Source organism: Mobula birostris, chromosome 29, assembly GCF_030028105.1.
Source record: "Mobula birostris isolate sMobBir1 chromosome 29, sMobBir1.hap1, whole genome shotgun sequence".
In the NCBI taxonomy this organism is placed as follows: domain Eukaryota; kingdom Metazoa; phylum Chordata; class Chondrichthyes; order Myliobatiformes; family Myliobatidae; genus Mobula; species Mobula birostris.
The window spans coordinates 13,471,333-13,486,829 of NC_092398.1; the positions used below are offsets into that span (position 1 = coordinate 13,471,333).

Sequence of the window (15,497 nt, forward strand, 5' to 3'; positions counted from 1 at the left end):
CCATTCCTCATTCTGATTACTCTTCACAAACAAGAGAAAATTTGTAGATGCTGGAAATCCAAGCAACACACACAAAATGGGGGAGGAACTCAGCAGGCCAGGCAGCATCTATGGAAATGAATAAACAGGCTACGTTTTGGGCTGAGACCCTTCAGAAGGACTGATGAATGATCTCAGCCCAAAATGTCCACCGTACCTTTACCCATAGATGCTGCCTGGCCTGCTGAGTTCCTCCAGCATTTGTCAGGAATTGTCAAGATGGAGCTCCCGGGACTGGACACCATCTATTCCAGCAGACTCAGGAGGAAAGCAATCAGCATAACCAGAGACACCACACACCCCGGCCACTCCCTGTTTGACCCGCTGCCATCTGTCAAAAGGTTCAGGATGCTAAAAGCCAGGACAAATAGACTGAGGAACAGCTTCTATCCCAGAGCTGTGTCCTCCATCACAGCACTCCCACAGAACAATGACTGAAACTGTGAGCACACGTGCACACACAAGGGCTCAAATACTCGCACTAACGGCACTTTGTGCATTACTGTGATATTCTGGTGCTGCTGCAGCTTATTTTCTGCTACTTATCTATTTAATACTGTTTTTCTATTACTGTCTTGTTTTTATCTACCGCTTTATTTAATTGCCTGAGAGGAAGCCAAACAGAGTTTCATTGTACCTATGTTTAATGACAATAAAAATCATTCAATTCAATTTTGTTTCTATTGTTTGGTTACCCCTTCTTTATTCTTCACCTGCTCACCTGACCAGAGGAGCACTTTTAGTAATAGACTAAGACAACTGCACTGCTCCAAAGAGCGCTATATGAGGTCTTTCTTACCCTCGGCCATTAGGCTGTATAATGAGTCAACCTACAGCTGGGGAAGTGATGACCCCTCCCCTGCCGTTAGACTGTTTGAGGTCACTTATTTTTTAATCTTTCTTACTTCTCTTCTAATATTTCTGTATTTGTATATCTGTGCATGTGTAATGCCACTGTGACACAGTAATTTCCTTTGGGATCAATAAAGCACCTATCTATCTATCACCTCCCCCGGTGCCCCTCCTCCTTCCTTTTCTTCTATGCTCCACTGCCCACACCAATCAGATTCCTCCTTCTTCATCCCTTTACCTCTTCCACCTATCACCTCCCATCTTCTTTCTTCACCCCACCTCTCCCAACCACCCACCTTCCCTCTTACATTGGTCTCGCCTATCACCTGCCAGCCTGCATTCCTTCCCTACCCCCCTCCACCCCGTCTTCTTATTCTGGCTTCTTCCTCCTTCCTTTCTAGTCCCGACGAAGGGTCTCGGCCTGAAACGTCGACCGCTTATTCCACTTCATAGACGCTGCTTGGCTTACGGAGTTCCTCCAGCATTTGGTGTGTGTTTCTCGAGATTTCCAGCATCTGCAGAGCCTCTTGTGTCCATGTGGGCTAATGTTTTACCTGTTCCCAGCTGGCCTCGCTGTGAAAGGGTGCTCTTCATCCAAAAACACTTCCACTAACTCTCCAATATTCTAAATCTCCTTAATCTACTTACTAAAGTCATGAATGTACTGAAAATAACACCAATATTATAGTATTATACTCTACTTTCCTGAGGTAACATTTTTGGTCTGAGTCCATGCATTCCTTTCCTATTTTGTTATTCTTAGTACCATCTCCCCAGTAACCTGGGAAAGGAAGGTGGGTGAAGGGGTTGGAGTGGATCAGGGGTGCAGTGCTAGCCGGAACGCACCGGACTGTGTCCGGCACATCTTTAAGAAAAAAGCCGGAATAAACAAGCTAATTAATTAGGTGCCGCCCAGGGTGATTTGAGTATCTCATAAGCTACTGATCTCCTGGGATTTTTATGCACAACAGACTCTGGAGTTTACAAAGAATGGTGCCAAAAACAAAAAAAAAATCCAGTGAGTGGATTTAACAAGATGTTTTCGCTCACAGAACAACCACTCGCTGGATGCTTTTGGCACTACAGCTAGCACTACACCCCTGGTGTGGATGAAGGCATTGTACAATGGATTATTATCAACATGACTATCCAATAATCTCTGGTAGGAGATCCTTTGGGGGCTGCTAAAAGGGAGGGTGGAAGACCAAAGACTGAGACTGGCATTCAACAAACCAAAATGCTTTCAATGAAGAACAAGATGGGGTATCGGGTCCAAGAGCAAGAAATGACCTAAGGTTTGGACGATTTAATTGCCGGGCCAAATTGAAAAGGTCAGGGTGTCATCCGCACAGACAGTGCCCAATATCAGAATCAAACCCAAATCTCCAGAGCAGAAGCTCAGTTTAACACACACAAAATACTGGAGAAGCTCAGTAGGACAGGCAGAATCTATGGAAAGAACTAAACAGTGAACATGTCAGGCCAAAATTCTTTATGTAGTGATAAAGAAGGGAAGACAACAGCTATACTTTATTAGGAGTTTGTAGCATCTGGCATGTCAACAAGTACACTCAAAAGCTTCTATAGTTGTACTGTCGAGAGCATTCTGATAGGCTGCATCACTGACTCGTATGGTGGGGCTACTGTACAGAACTGAAAGAAGCTGCAGAAGGTAGTAGTTCTAGTCAGCTCCATCTTGGGCACTAGCCTACAAAGTATCCAGGACTTCTTTAGGGAGCAGTGTCTCAGAAAGGCAGCATCCATTATTAAAGACCTTCAGCACCCAGGGCATGCCCTTTTCTCACTGTTACCATCAGGTAGGAGATACAGAAGCCTGAAGACACACACTCAGCAATTCAGAAACAGCTTCTTTCCTCTGCCATCTGATTCCCAAATGGACTTTGAAGCTTTGGGCACTACCTCACTTTTTTTAGTATACAGTACTTCTGTTTTTGCACATTTTTATAAATCTATCCAATATATGTAATTGATTTAATTGTTTATTTATTATATTTTATTTTATTTATTATTTTTTTCTCTCTCTGCTAGATTACGTATTGCATTGAACTGCTGCTGCTAAGTTAACAAATTTCATGTCACATGCCGGTGATAATAAACCTGATTCTGATTCATTACGGGGTCACCCTTCATTGGCGCTTCACGGTTAGTGCAACACTATTACAGCTCAGGGCATCAGAGTTCAGAGTTCGTTCCCAGCACCCTCTGTAAGGAGTCTGAACTTCGTAGAGTCATAGAAAAGTACAGCACAGAAACAGGCCCTTCAACCCATCTAGTCCATGCCAAGCCACTTAAACTGCCTACTCCAATCACCTTGCACTGGGACCTGCTCCGGTCCCCAGATGCTCCAGTTTCCTCCCAGAGTCCGAAAACCTACCGGGTAGGTGAACTGGTCATTGTAAATTGTCCCGTGATTACCTCAATGCTGTTGGGGGTTGCTGGGATGGTGCTGCTCAAAGGACTGCTAAATCAAAAATAAATAAGATTAACAGATCATCGGGAACAAGAGCAAAAGTTTCAATGATCAATACAATTCAACAGAGGGAATGCCATTTGTAATCAATATGTGCTTGCTTGTTCATTTTCCAAGGGATGTTAGATCACTTTGAGTTGTTTCTTATTAGAAATGGTAATCAATATTCCACAGATTCGTTATGGAGAACATGCTAAACAGTTGCAACTTACATCCTGAACCCCCGGAGCCAGAGTAAAATCCCTCATCTTCATCATCCGACCCTGATCCTTCCAGATCGGTTAACGTTGCGAGGTCCTGGGTCTGTCTGGATGTGCGGTACATCTGAAATCCAAGAGAGAAGTCACAGGATTTAAGATTACTTTTGCTTGGCTCCAATTTGATAGCATGGGAAACATGGCAGGAAAGATTGGGAAAGGGCTAATTTGTTGTGGAAGCCAGAAATGCTCCATCACACACTTAGCATAAGTGACCACCCCTTCCCCTTCTCCCACCCCATGATTTTATTCCCTTATATTAACAGAGTAACAAACGAGGAAGTATTGCGAAAAGCTGGACAAAGAAGAGAGCTGATATGATCAGTCAGAAACCGGCCTCTGGAACTTCTGGGACATGTACTGAGGAAAGAGTAGCTCAAACCCCTTGCAGTGACCAGGAAAATTGGTGGAAGAAAATATTGACAGTGCATGACATTCAAGAGTAACATCAAGGGATGGACAGGCAAAAGTTTTGGACTTTTCAACTTCTCAGATGGAAGACCATGATCTCCCATATCATATGACCCTGCACGCAATGAAGATGATGATACTAATACTATCTTAAATACGTCAAACAGAAAGATTGAATGCTAAGGATTTACACTCAGTGGCCGCTTTATCAGGTGCATCTGCTATTAATGTAAATATCTAAATCAGCCCATTGTGTGGCAGCAACCCAACGTGTGAAAGCATGCAGACATGGTCAGAAGGTTCAGTTTCTCAGGACAAACATCAGAATGGGGAAGAAATGTGATCTAAGTGACCTTGACTGTGGAATGATTGCTGGTGCCAGATTGGGTGGTTTGAGTATTTCAGAAACTGCTGATCTCTTGGGATTTTCACACACAACAGTCTCTGGAGTTTATAGAGAATGGTGTGAAAAACTTAAAAAACAGTAGGTGAGTTGCGGTTCTTGTAGATGAGAGATGTCAGAGGAGAATGGCCAGACTAGTTCAAGGGACAGTAACTCAAATAATCACATTACAACAGCGGAGTGCAGAAGAACATCTCTGAAGACACAACCTGCATGGCTGGGCAGCGGCAGAGGGCCATGAACGTACACTTAATGGCCATTGTAGTAGGTACAGGAGGTATCTAATAAAATGACCACCAAGTGTATATTGAGCTACAACTAAACTAAAAGTGAATTCAGTTGCAGAGGGAGATTTCGCCCAAGGTGAAAATATAATTGGACCAATTTGTGTCAAACATTCAAAATCACTGAACACAGGCTGAAACACCAATTTTCTGTCTTCAGATATTTGTCTGAATGTGGTTGAACCCAATCCCCGGCAGTGTATCGGTTAGCTACTGAAGCTCAGAGCATTCGGGAGTTTGGTGTTTAATCTGAGTGATAACGAGAGCCCTGGCTGGGTGCCCAATTATTGTTGTAATAATCCAACTCTTCAAAGCATGGCACTAACTTTCTATGTTGTTACCAAACTCATTTTACACATTTCTGGCAGTGCACAAGGAAAGCAAAAAAAGTGCAACTGAATCTGTTATGTAATTTTGGACAAAGCACTTAATCTATCAGCCTAGAGCTATTTCCAGTAACAGCCTAGCAACCATCCATATACCTGTTGTCACCATCATCATTATGTGCCATATCGCATGACATCATCATTATGTGCTGTGTTGTGTGATGTGGGCGATTATGGTCTTATGACCATGACCGTCTTTGGCAATTTTTTCTACAGAAGTGGTTTGCCATTGCCTTCTTCTAGGCAGTGCCTTTACAAGATTGGTGACCCCAGCCATTATCAGTACTCTTCAGAGATTTTCTGCCTGATGTCAGTGGTCACGTAACTCGGACTTGAGATATGCACCGGCTACTCATACGATCATCCACTACCTGATCCCATGGCCTCACATGACCCTGATCTGGGGGAGTCCTAAGCTGGTGCTACGCCTTGCCCAAGAGTGACCTGAAGGCTAGCAGAGGGAAAGAGCGTTTACACCTCCTTTGGTAGAGACGTATCTCCACACTGCCAACTAAATCATGTTGCACACTTCCTAATATCTTCCCCAGTTTGGTTACAGCAATACCATTAAAGAAACTTCCCATGGTCCAGAGGAACATGCATAAGGTGCCAGAGGAACTCATCAAGTCAGGCAGCATCTCTCAATAGCACTCCTCCATCATTTTGTGTGTGTTTCTCTGGATTTCCAGAAACCTCAGAATCTTTTGCATTTGTTAAAGACTTCCCAGATCCATGTTGTGGGCAGTCAAGGGCTCTGACGAAGACAATGTTTCCTGCCCCTCTTCCGGTGTCCCTGGAGAAGGATCACATGGTCTCTATGGGTACAGTGGGGGTTTCCAAGAACAGAAGGCCCCTCAGGGGCTCAAATGTGTCATAGATGGTGATATCGTATTTGAATTTGAGACTGTAAATAACTCATGAAGCTACAATTTAGGCTACGTCCATATCTACGCCAGATAATTTTGAAAACGCCAGTTTCGAGTAAAAACAACAGGCGTACACACTAAGTGTTTTTCAAAATATCCCTGTCCACACTAACATGGATATTTGGGCGAATCTCCTCTACTGGGCTTGCGCAGGACACACAGAAAACAAGCGAAGAGGAAACGGTATACTTAGTGCGCATCTGTCCAGTTACAGAGTAGAAAAAACTTAAAAGGAATTGCTCTTGGCTCTCGTGCAGGAGGACTTAAAACTAAAATTGTCATGGTCTGGTCCATGAAGTCCGCATTCCGGTTCACGGTCCGGTCCACCGACCCTTGCTCCAGGTTTTCCTGTCTACCCTGTTTCTGTTCCTGTTGAGCACTAATTGAGGCAGCTGATTCTCGTGGGGGATGGCTGCATAAATACCTCCAGAGACCAGGGCGCGGCTGCTGGATTGTTCTTGTCCTACTCCTTGTATCCCTTCCCCTGCCTTCTGTATCCTTGCCTGAAGCCTTGCCTTGTCTTGCCAGTAACTCTTGCCTCACCTTAGGTTCTTGTCTTGCCTTGCATTGCCTGAAGCCTTGCCTTGTCTTGCCAGTAACTCTCATCTCATCTTGCCTGAAGTCTTATCTTTGAGCCACCCTGTACCTAGCTCCCTTCCAGTCCCTTGCCTCTGTCGGGTAAGCCAAGCCAGATTGCCGTTACCCCACGGTGGGTCCTGCCCCTTCCTGTCGCTTGCCTCCGTCGGGTAAGCCAGGCCAGGTTGCCGTTACCCCACAGTGGGTCCTGTCCCTTCCTGTCCCTTGCCTCCGTCGGGTAAGTCAGGCCGGGTTGCTGTTACCCCACGGTGGGTCCTGTCCCTTCCTGTCCCTTGCCTCCGTCGGGTAAGCCAATCAGATTGCTGTTACCCCACGGTGGGTTCTGTCCTTTGCCACCGTCGGGTGGAGTACCGCGCCCTGCCCAGGAGTACCACGCCCTGCCCAGAAGGAGCTTCAAGCCCCCAAGCCTCTATCCAAGCCTCGCCTCAAGTCTCTGGTCTCAAGCCTCGTCCTGCCTGCCTGCCAAGTCACGTCCTTGCCTGGTTCTGGGATCTGAGCCAGAGGCAAGACCGAGGTTCTGGGTCCTTGTCCAGTCTCTGGCTCAGAGTCCAAGCCCTGGCTCCTAGCTCTCTTGTCCAGTCCTGTTCCAGGTTCCTGGTTTTTGTGTCCGTGTCCTAGCCCTCACCCTGTATCCTAGTCCTGTCCCTAGTAATTCAGTGTCTGTGTCTTGCACTTGGACCCTTTCCCAGCCACCTCCTTATGACAAAAACAAAAACAAATACTGGAGCGTGTGTAGGCAACCGACAGGGAGTTCACAGACAGTATAACCCGGCTGACGACGAACATTGAAAAACTGACTAACTCTGTTGCATTAATAAAGCACCTTGTTAAATGTATAAAACGTCTGCATCAGTGTTATCTTGTATTTCCATACAATGTTACATTAGGCTGTTACACGTCTATTGACAGAGAAGTACTTGCATAAATAGGTAAACCACCTTCATACAAGCAAGGACAGAAAACAGAGCAAAGTGAGTATAATTTTTTATTCAGTAAGCTATGAGTCAAAGTATTTGGTGAGTACATTTCTAACTCTTCTGGCTTCAGTCTCGTTGCCGTCTGTTCTGAAATTGTTAGGTTCTGCAAAGCGCAGAATCAAATATCGCTGTGATGATTGTACGCTCTAGTATCAATTGTTTGGCGACAATAAAGTAGTAATAAGAATAATAAGAAAACAATGAAATGCGGTGCTGCTGTCATCTGTTCCGGCACGTCATGACAACGGTTTTAAAAAGCTCCGGTTACCCCACACACACTGCAATGGATATTAGGCGTTTTCAGATTTATTCACTCTGGAGACCGTTTCTGAAAATCTCTGTTTTGGGGGGCTGAAAACACCGCTTCAATGTGGACGGAAGGTCAAAACGAAGAGAAAAAGCCTCGTTTTCAAAATCATCCGGCGTAGTGTGGACGTAGCCTTAGTGTTTTGATGGTGAATAAACTTCATAAAACAAAAGAGCTGGCAGTTACACACACAAACTCATCGGGTCAGGCAACATCTATGGAAGGGAATAAATATTTGGGCCGAGGCCTTTTATTGGGACTGGAAAGGAAGGGGCAAGAAGCCAGAATAAGAAGGTTGAGGGTGGGTGGGAGTCTGAGGGGAAGGAGTACAAGCTGCAAGGTGTTAGGCAAAGCCAGGCGAAGGGGAACGTAGGTGGGTGGGGAAGGGGAATGAGGTAATCTGGGAGTTGCAAGGTGGTATAAAGGTAAAGGGCGGAAGAGGAAGGAATGTCCGGTGGGTGAAGTAAGCTCTCGGTTGAATGGAACATAACATAACACATTTTACCCTCCTTTACCATTACAGTTTAGAGTGAGGCAACGTACACAAAACGCTGGAGGAACTCAGCAGGCCAGGCAGCATCGACGGAAATGAATAAACAACCAATGTTCCCATCATCTCACTGAGAGTGAGATGCCCCCGAGTAACTAGCACTGTGATTGACTGCCTATTTCTTGCTCAACAATCATCTGGCCAAAGTATATCTGGCAGACTTTGGGCAAGTGGCGCCCAGATCCTATTCTCACCTTTTTGAGAGAGTTAAATCCAATTTTATGACACCTGTGGGGCAGGTTGACACTGTTGAAGGCTGAATTCGTTCAGAGAATGCAAAAAAGGGGGAGCAGGTGGGCTTTCCGACAGCTTCCTTTGCATGCGGGCAACATTCCACAGGAATTGCTCATTATCCCATAATTGTCCAATAAAATAGCAGATGGTCAGTAGAATTGCACATTGGCCCTATACATACTATTAGACTGCCTGAAGGTCCTTGATGTGCGACTGGGCAGTCAATTCTTGCTAAATAAAAATGGCTTTTGATCGCTTCTCTAAGACATAAAACACCCCTACTTCTGGGACCATCGCCAGCAGCTTGAAATCCTTTGTAATAAAATTATTCTCTTCTAATGCTTTGAGGCAGTCATAATGAGGGCTCTAGTTCAGGCAATGGGATAGGATTGAATCTTTGTACGATCGCCATCTCCACAATGTGACAAAATATACCAATGGATTACTCCCCAGGAACAAAATTTCCCGCCCCTCTATTCCCCAGTCTGACATTTTACTTCTTCTCACCTGCCTATTATTTCCCTCAGGTGCCCCTCCTCCTTCCCTTTCTCCTCTCCTATCGGATTCCTTCTTCTCCAGCCCTTGATCTTTCCCACCCGCCTGGCTTCACCCATCACCTTTCAACTATCCTTCTTCCCCTCCCGCCCACCCACTTTCTTATTCAGGCATCTTCCCCCACCCCCCACCCCCGCCTTCCTTCTCAGTTCTGAAGAGGAGACTCGCCCAGAAACGTTGACTGTTTACCTTTTTCCGTAGGTGCTGCCTGGCCTGTCGAGCTCCCCCAGCATTTTGTGTGTGTTGCCCTGGACTTTCGGCATCTGCAGATTATCTCTTGCTTGTACCAGGATAATCTTTCAAACTAAAAAAGAGATCCTTGACCCAGAGTAAGGAATTCTGATATCGTCATTTACGCATTTACTCCCACGCTATGCCTTCTGACAGTTCAACATATTTATATATTTTCGGCTCTTATCGTTGTCAATGATCATTCCCATCCATCCAGGAATCTCTTTGTCCCCCATCCCAACCCCATCCCCCCACCATCAGGCAGGAGGTACCATACCATTAGAACAAGAGCTATTATGATGAGAAACAGCTTGTTCTCCCAAGGTCGTGAGACTACCGAACTCCCTGTCACCACCCGAGTCTCATCATGCACGAAGTGCCAGTAGAGTTATTCTGCTTGCATGTGTGCTCTGACAGTAAATTTACTTTGAACTTTAACTTGTCGCAAATGTACCGTATTATTTGATAATTTACTAGTGGAAGTATTACTTTTGGTGTTACATGTATGAGTTATATGTACTGTGCCATGTACCTTAGTCTGAAGGAACATTGTTTCCTTTGGCTGTATACATGTGTCCAGTTGACAGGCAATAAACTTGAACTTGTAAGTCCTACAGGATGGATACCAGTCTCACCTACCTCTGGAGGCATTGGGATTGACATCAGTCTAGACCAGGGGTTCCCAAACTTTATAATACCATTGGCCGTGACCATTAACAGAGGGGTCTGTGAGCTGCTGGTCTAGACGAATTCACCTGTGACTGTGATAGGAAACATTCTTGTTTAATTCCATCCCTGACATTGTAGACTAATCTCTTAATCATCAAGATGAATAACAGTGTAGACAAGTTCTCAAGACAATGGATGTGTATCAGTGGTTACTGCCTGTTACACTGGTGTTTAGGGCAGCAATGGAGGTCCTCCCATCTCTGTCGGTCCTGCCGAAGGGTTCTGGCCCAAAATGTCGACTGTACTCTTTCCCATAGATGCTGCCTGGCCTGCTGAGTTCCTCCAGCATTTTGTGTGTGTTGCTCGGATTTCCTGCGTCTGCGGGTTTTCCCTTGTTTATGTCCGTCCTTGGCCATCTTCTCCATTGTGCCCCAGGTGTGATTTAGGTCTGCCTCTACGGTATGGCACCAAGTTGTCTTTGGTCTCCCGAGTTTCCTTCAGGGGTCCAACGAAGTGCTGTCTTAGTCACAGTCATAGTCATACTTTATTGATCCAGGGGAAATTGGTTTTCGTTACAGTTGCACCATAAATAATTAAATAGTAATAAAACCATAAATAGTTAAATAGTAATAGGTAAATTATGCCAGGAAATAAGTCCAGGACCAGCCTATTGGCTCAGGGTGTCTGTAAGGTTTGTTGATGGAGTTGGCCTTTCTTCTCATCACGTGCCCAATCCATCTCCAACGTTTCCTCGTGATGCCTGCGACCATGTAGACAAGTTCTCAAGACAATGGATGGGTATCTGACTCATCTATTAAACACCCCCACCCCCATGACTAGCATCTGCATTAATTATTGGCTATTAGGATATCTGCCTGTCTAGACTACTATACTCTTAAGCACTGAGTCAAGTCTACAACTCTACTTCAGTGGGCTGGAGTCTTTTCAACAAGGAGAATTAGCTGGGTTTACTGAATAATTTGTTTTTATAGAGCTTAAGTATAAATAAGTAAGAGGTGAGCAAACATCCAAATAAAGTTACAGAGTAAGGACAACATGTTCTGACCTAGGATGAGGCAGGAATGCACAGCTGGGTAACACAGCCAACACTCCATCACTGACTCATAATGTTTACGTTAAAACCTAAAACACAGTTTCTTTCCCACAGACTGGGAGTGCAGTAAAGTTGTTCCCTGTAACCCACTGCCTTAAATCACTCAGAAGAAAAAAAAATATATATGTCCCATTAGGCATTAGCAAAATTCCCTTCAGATGTACGTTAAGTACTGGCTGGGTCAAGACTGTGTCTGTGGCATGCAATATATATTTGAATGATATCATACAATTAAAATAGGCTGCAACAGAATAAAGAGACAGCATTGTTAGGAATTTATTGTTTTTTTGCCAGATGGCTCTGCATGTAATCTACTGTAAATGTGATTCAAATTTCCAGTCAAGGGAGCCAGCAAACACTTATAGGATATGTTTTCATTACATCTCTTCTAATTACCCTGATGGCAGGGGTAGTGCAGAGGGGGAGGGATGTCTAGAACGCACAGGTCTAAAATGTAGGAATGCACGTGGGCCATCATGTGGACCTTATCATCCATAAGGTCCAAGCCCATGCTCTTCCACGGAGTTCTGCAGCTTTTCTCTTCAAATACTAACCGGAAACCCTTTCAGAAATTCCCTTTGAATCTTCCAGCAGCCCATTCCAGATTTCTACACACTTTTCAATGTTCAAAGTAGATTTGTTATCAAAGTAAACCAGAGACACCTCTTTGTCCCTTATTAGGGGGAGAGAGAGCCTGTGGTATGTCGAATACCGGGTGAATGAGTTGTCTTCGGGGTACTGCGAGTCTGTGTCGTTGTTTTGCTGCACGCTTGAGTGCTCGGTTGTGAGTGTCGATGCTTTTTTTTTGCTGGTGGGGGAGGGGGATCATTGCTTGTTGCTGCTTATGCACGGGAGGGAGGGGAGCTGGGGGGGGACTTCAGGGTTCTAACATTTAATTGTCATTCATTCTTTGGGGGCAATCCTCTGTTTTTCGTGGATGGTTGCAAAGAAAAAGCATTTCAGAATATATATTGTATACATTTCTCTGACATTAAATGTACCTTTGAAACCTTGGAGTACATACATATCACCATATACCACCCTGAGATTCATTTTCTTTCTTGCCTTCACAGTAACTACAAGAGATGCAATAGACTTAATGAAAGACTGCACCCAAAAATACGGACAAAATTACAATGTGCAAATGTAGACAGGACATCAAACTCTGCAAATACAAAAAAGTAATAATAAATAAATAAATAAGCAATAAATATTGAGAATATGAGATGAAGAGTTCTTGGAAGTGAGTCATTAGGTTGTGGGAACAGTTCAGTGACGGGGCAAGTGAAGTTGAGTGAAGTTATCCCCTCTGGTTCAAGAGCCTGAAGGTTGAAGGGTAATAATTATTCCTGAACCTGGTGATGTGGGTCCAGAGGCTCCTGTACCTCCTTCCCGATGGCAGCAGTGAGAAGAGAGCGTGGCCTGGATGGTGGGGGTCCTGGATAGATGCTGCTTTCCTGCAACAGCGTTTCCGTGAAGATGTGCTCAACGGTGGGGAGGGCTTCACCCGTGATGAACTGGGACGTACTCACTACTTCTTGTAGAGTTTTCCTCTGGTGCTTCCATACCAGGCTGTGATGCAGCCAGTCAATATACTCTCCACTGCACATTTATAAAAGTTTGTCAAAGGTTTAGATGTCATGCAAAATCTCTGCAGACCCCTAAGGAAGTAGAGGCGCTGCCATGCCAGGACAGGACAGGTCCGCTGAGATGATAACTCTGAAGAATCAAAAATTGCTGACCCTCTCCACTTCTGATCCCCCAATGAGGGACTGGCTCATGGACCTCCGGTTTCCTCCTGATGTCAATAATCAGCTTGCTGACATTGAGCGAGAGGTTGTCACTGTGGCACCACTTAGCCACATTTTCTATCTCTCTCCTATATGTCGATTCGTCACCACCTTTCACTGGACCAACGACAGCTACTCTCCGCTCTGCTAATCCTGCTAATTAATCTTAAACTGTTATCTTTGGCCAGTCAATGGTCCTCCTGGAAGTGGAAAGTCCTGACGAAGGGTCTCGGCCCGAAACGTCGACTGTACCTCTTCCTAGAGATGCTGCCTGGCCTGCTGCGTTCACCAGCAACTTTTACGTGTGTTAGTGGAGAAGTTATCTTCTTTTCTGTTCGATCAGAGCTCCTGATTATTCGGAATACCTTTTCTCATTGGCTTTGCTGCTTTGTGGAAAGTGCCCCTACAGTGAGTTTTCATCAGATTCATCAGCCTTCCACTCATCTCAGCTCAAATGTCCTGTGGGCTTTTAACACTTGAGATTTGTGTTCAAGTTCATGGCCATCCAATTCACACACAAAAAATCAGCCAAGATTGGAAGCACACACAAAATGCTGGAGGAACTCAGCAGGTCAGGCAGCATCTGTAGAGGAAGACAAACAGCCAATGTTTTGGGCAGAGACCCTTCAGGACTGGAATGGAAGGGGACAGAAGCTGATATAAGAAGGTGGAACACAAGATGGCAGGTGATAAATGAAGCCAAGAGAGGGAGAAGGTGGGTGGATGGGGGAAGGGAGGATGAAGTGAAAAGCTGGGAGGTGATAGGTGGAAAAAGGTAAAGGACTGAAGAAGAAAGAATCTGATAGGACAGCAGATTGGACAATGGGAGAATGGGAAGGAATAGGAGTACCAGAGGGAGGTGATGAGAAGGTTGGGAGAGGAGCCAGAATGGGGAATGGGAAAAGAAAGAAAGGAGAGAGGATTGAAAGTAATGGACATTAGAAAAATCAATGTTCATGCTATCAGGTTTGAGGCTACCCATACAGAATGAGGTGTTGCTCCTCCAACTTGAGTGTGGCCTTATCATGGCAGTACGAGAGCTTGTGGACTGACATGTCGGAATTCGAATGGGAAGTAGGAATGGGACTTTCCTCCTCATCTACTGTGGTTCTGAGGTCAAATTCAATGCTCCAACTTGAGATCAGCACAGGCAGACAGTCATGGTTTACATCATTGTCATCATCATCATTATTATGTTCCGAGTCATATGACATCATCGTTATGTGCCATGTTGTATGACATGGGCGATCATGGTCTTTCCATGACCTTGATTATTCTGGCAAATTTTTCCACAGAAGTGGTTCGCCATTGCCTTCTTCTGGGCAGTGGCTTTACAAGGCGGGTGACCCCCCCCCAGCCATTATCAATACTCTTCAGAGATTGTCTGGCTGGCGTCAGTGGTCGCATAACCAGGACTTGTGATGTGCATCGGCTGCTCATACGACCATCCACACCTGCTCCCATGGTCATGTGCCCCTGATCGAGGGCTAAGCAGGTGCTACTCCTTGCCCAAGAGTGACCTACAGGCCGGTGGAGGGAAGGAGCACCTTACACCTCCTTTGGTAGTGACGTAGCTCCACCCCGCCACCCAATGTTTACATAGATGAACCAACACAACAGTTACACTTATTTAGGTTCCTTAATACCTGTAGATCTGGTGTCAATGACACCAGTGGGATGTGAAATATCTGACTTTGGTTTCACGATGTCTTTTTGCTAAATACTCAGCTCTTCCACTCACAAGCCCACACACCTCCTTTGCCCCTTTAGAGACGTGCAAGAGGAGTCACTGGCGTTCACCACAAGCGGACGGGCTGCAAAGGCTGGTCGGCTTGGGATAAACGAGAGCTACGCTCTGCAGACGACCGGGAACTTGATCCCAGCGTTCACTCACAGAGGAGACGGCCCAAGGATTTTTCAAGATGTTCAGAATGTTTCCATCACGACTGGAATTTGGAGCTTGGGTGCATTTCAATACTGGCAGGAAATCATCCAGAACTGTCGCTGGATTTCCTTTTTAGGTAGTGTCTTTTCATCAAGTTCCCTGCCTGCACCGAGTTCGAATAAAGAGGATAGATGTGCATTTCCAGAGTTCCATTCATGATCTTGTGGCATCCAGAAATGGTTTAGAGCCAATTAACTACCTTCACAGTACAGCTGCTGTTGCAGCAGACAAGGCAGGCAATTTACAGAGAACAAGCTCTCTCACAGCGCTGAAAGAATGGCCTGCTACCCTGTTGACTGAGAGAAATACCGGCCAGAGCACAAGGGGTAAGACTTAAAAGTTGTGAAAACGGATCTTTTACATCCAGTTAAGAAGATTAGAGAGCCTGCAGATTAGCAAATGATCCAACAGGGAGCTCCTCTGACAGCTGAACACTCCCTCAGTACCACACTGGGGCATCAACTTGGATAATGTGGTAT

The 15,497-nt window shown here is 45.3% G+C and overlaps 1 protein-coding gene across 1 annotated transcript in view; it reads right to left on the minus strand.

The window, feature by feature from the left end:
* Positions 1-15,497, minus strand: part of LOC140190254 (uncharacterized) — a 302,765-nt gene that overhangs the window by 32,061 nt on the left and 255,207 nt on the right. The window contains exon 2 of the mRNA XM_072246825.1: positions 3,595-3,706. Within this exon, the coding sequence (XP_072102926.1) occupies positions 3,595-3,706 (112 nt within the window). The remainder of the gene's footprint in view (positions 1-3,594; positions 3,707-15,497) is intronic.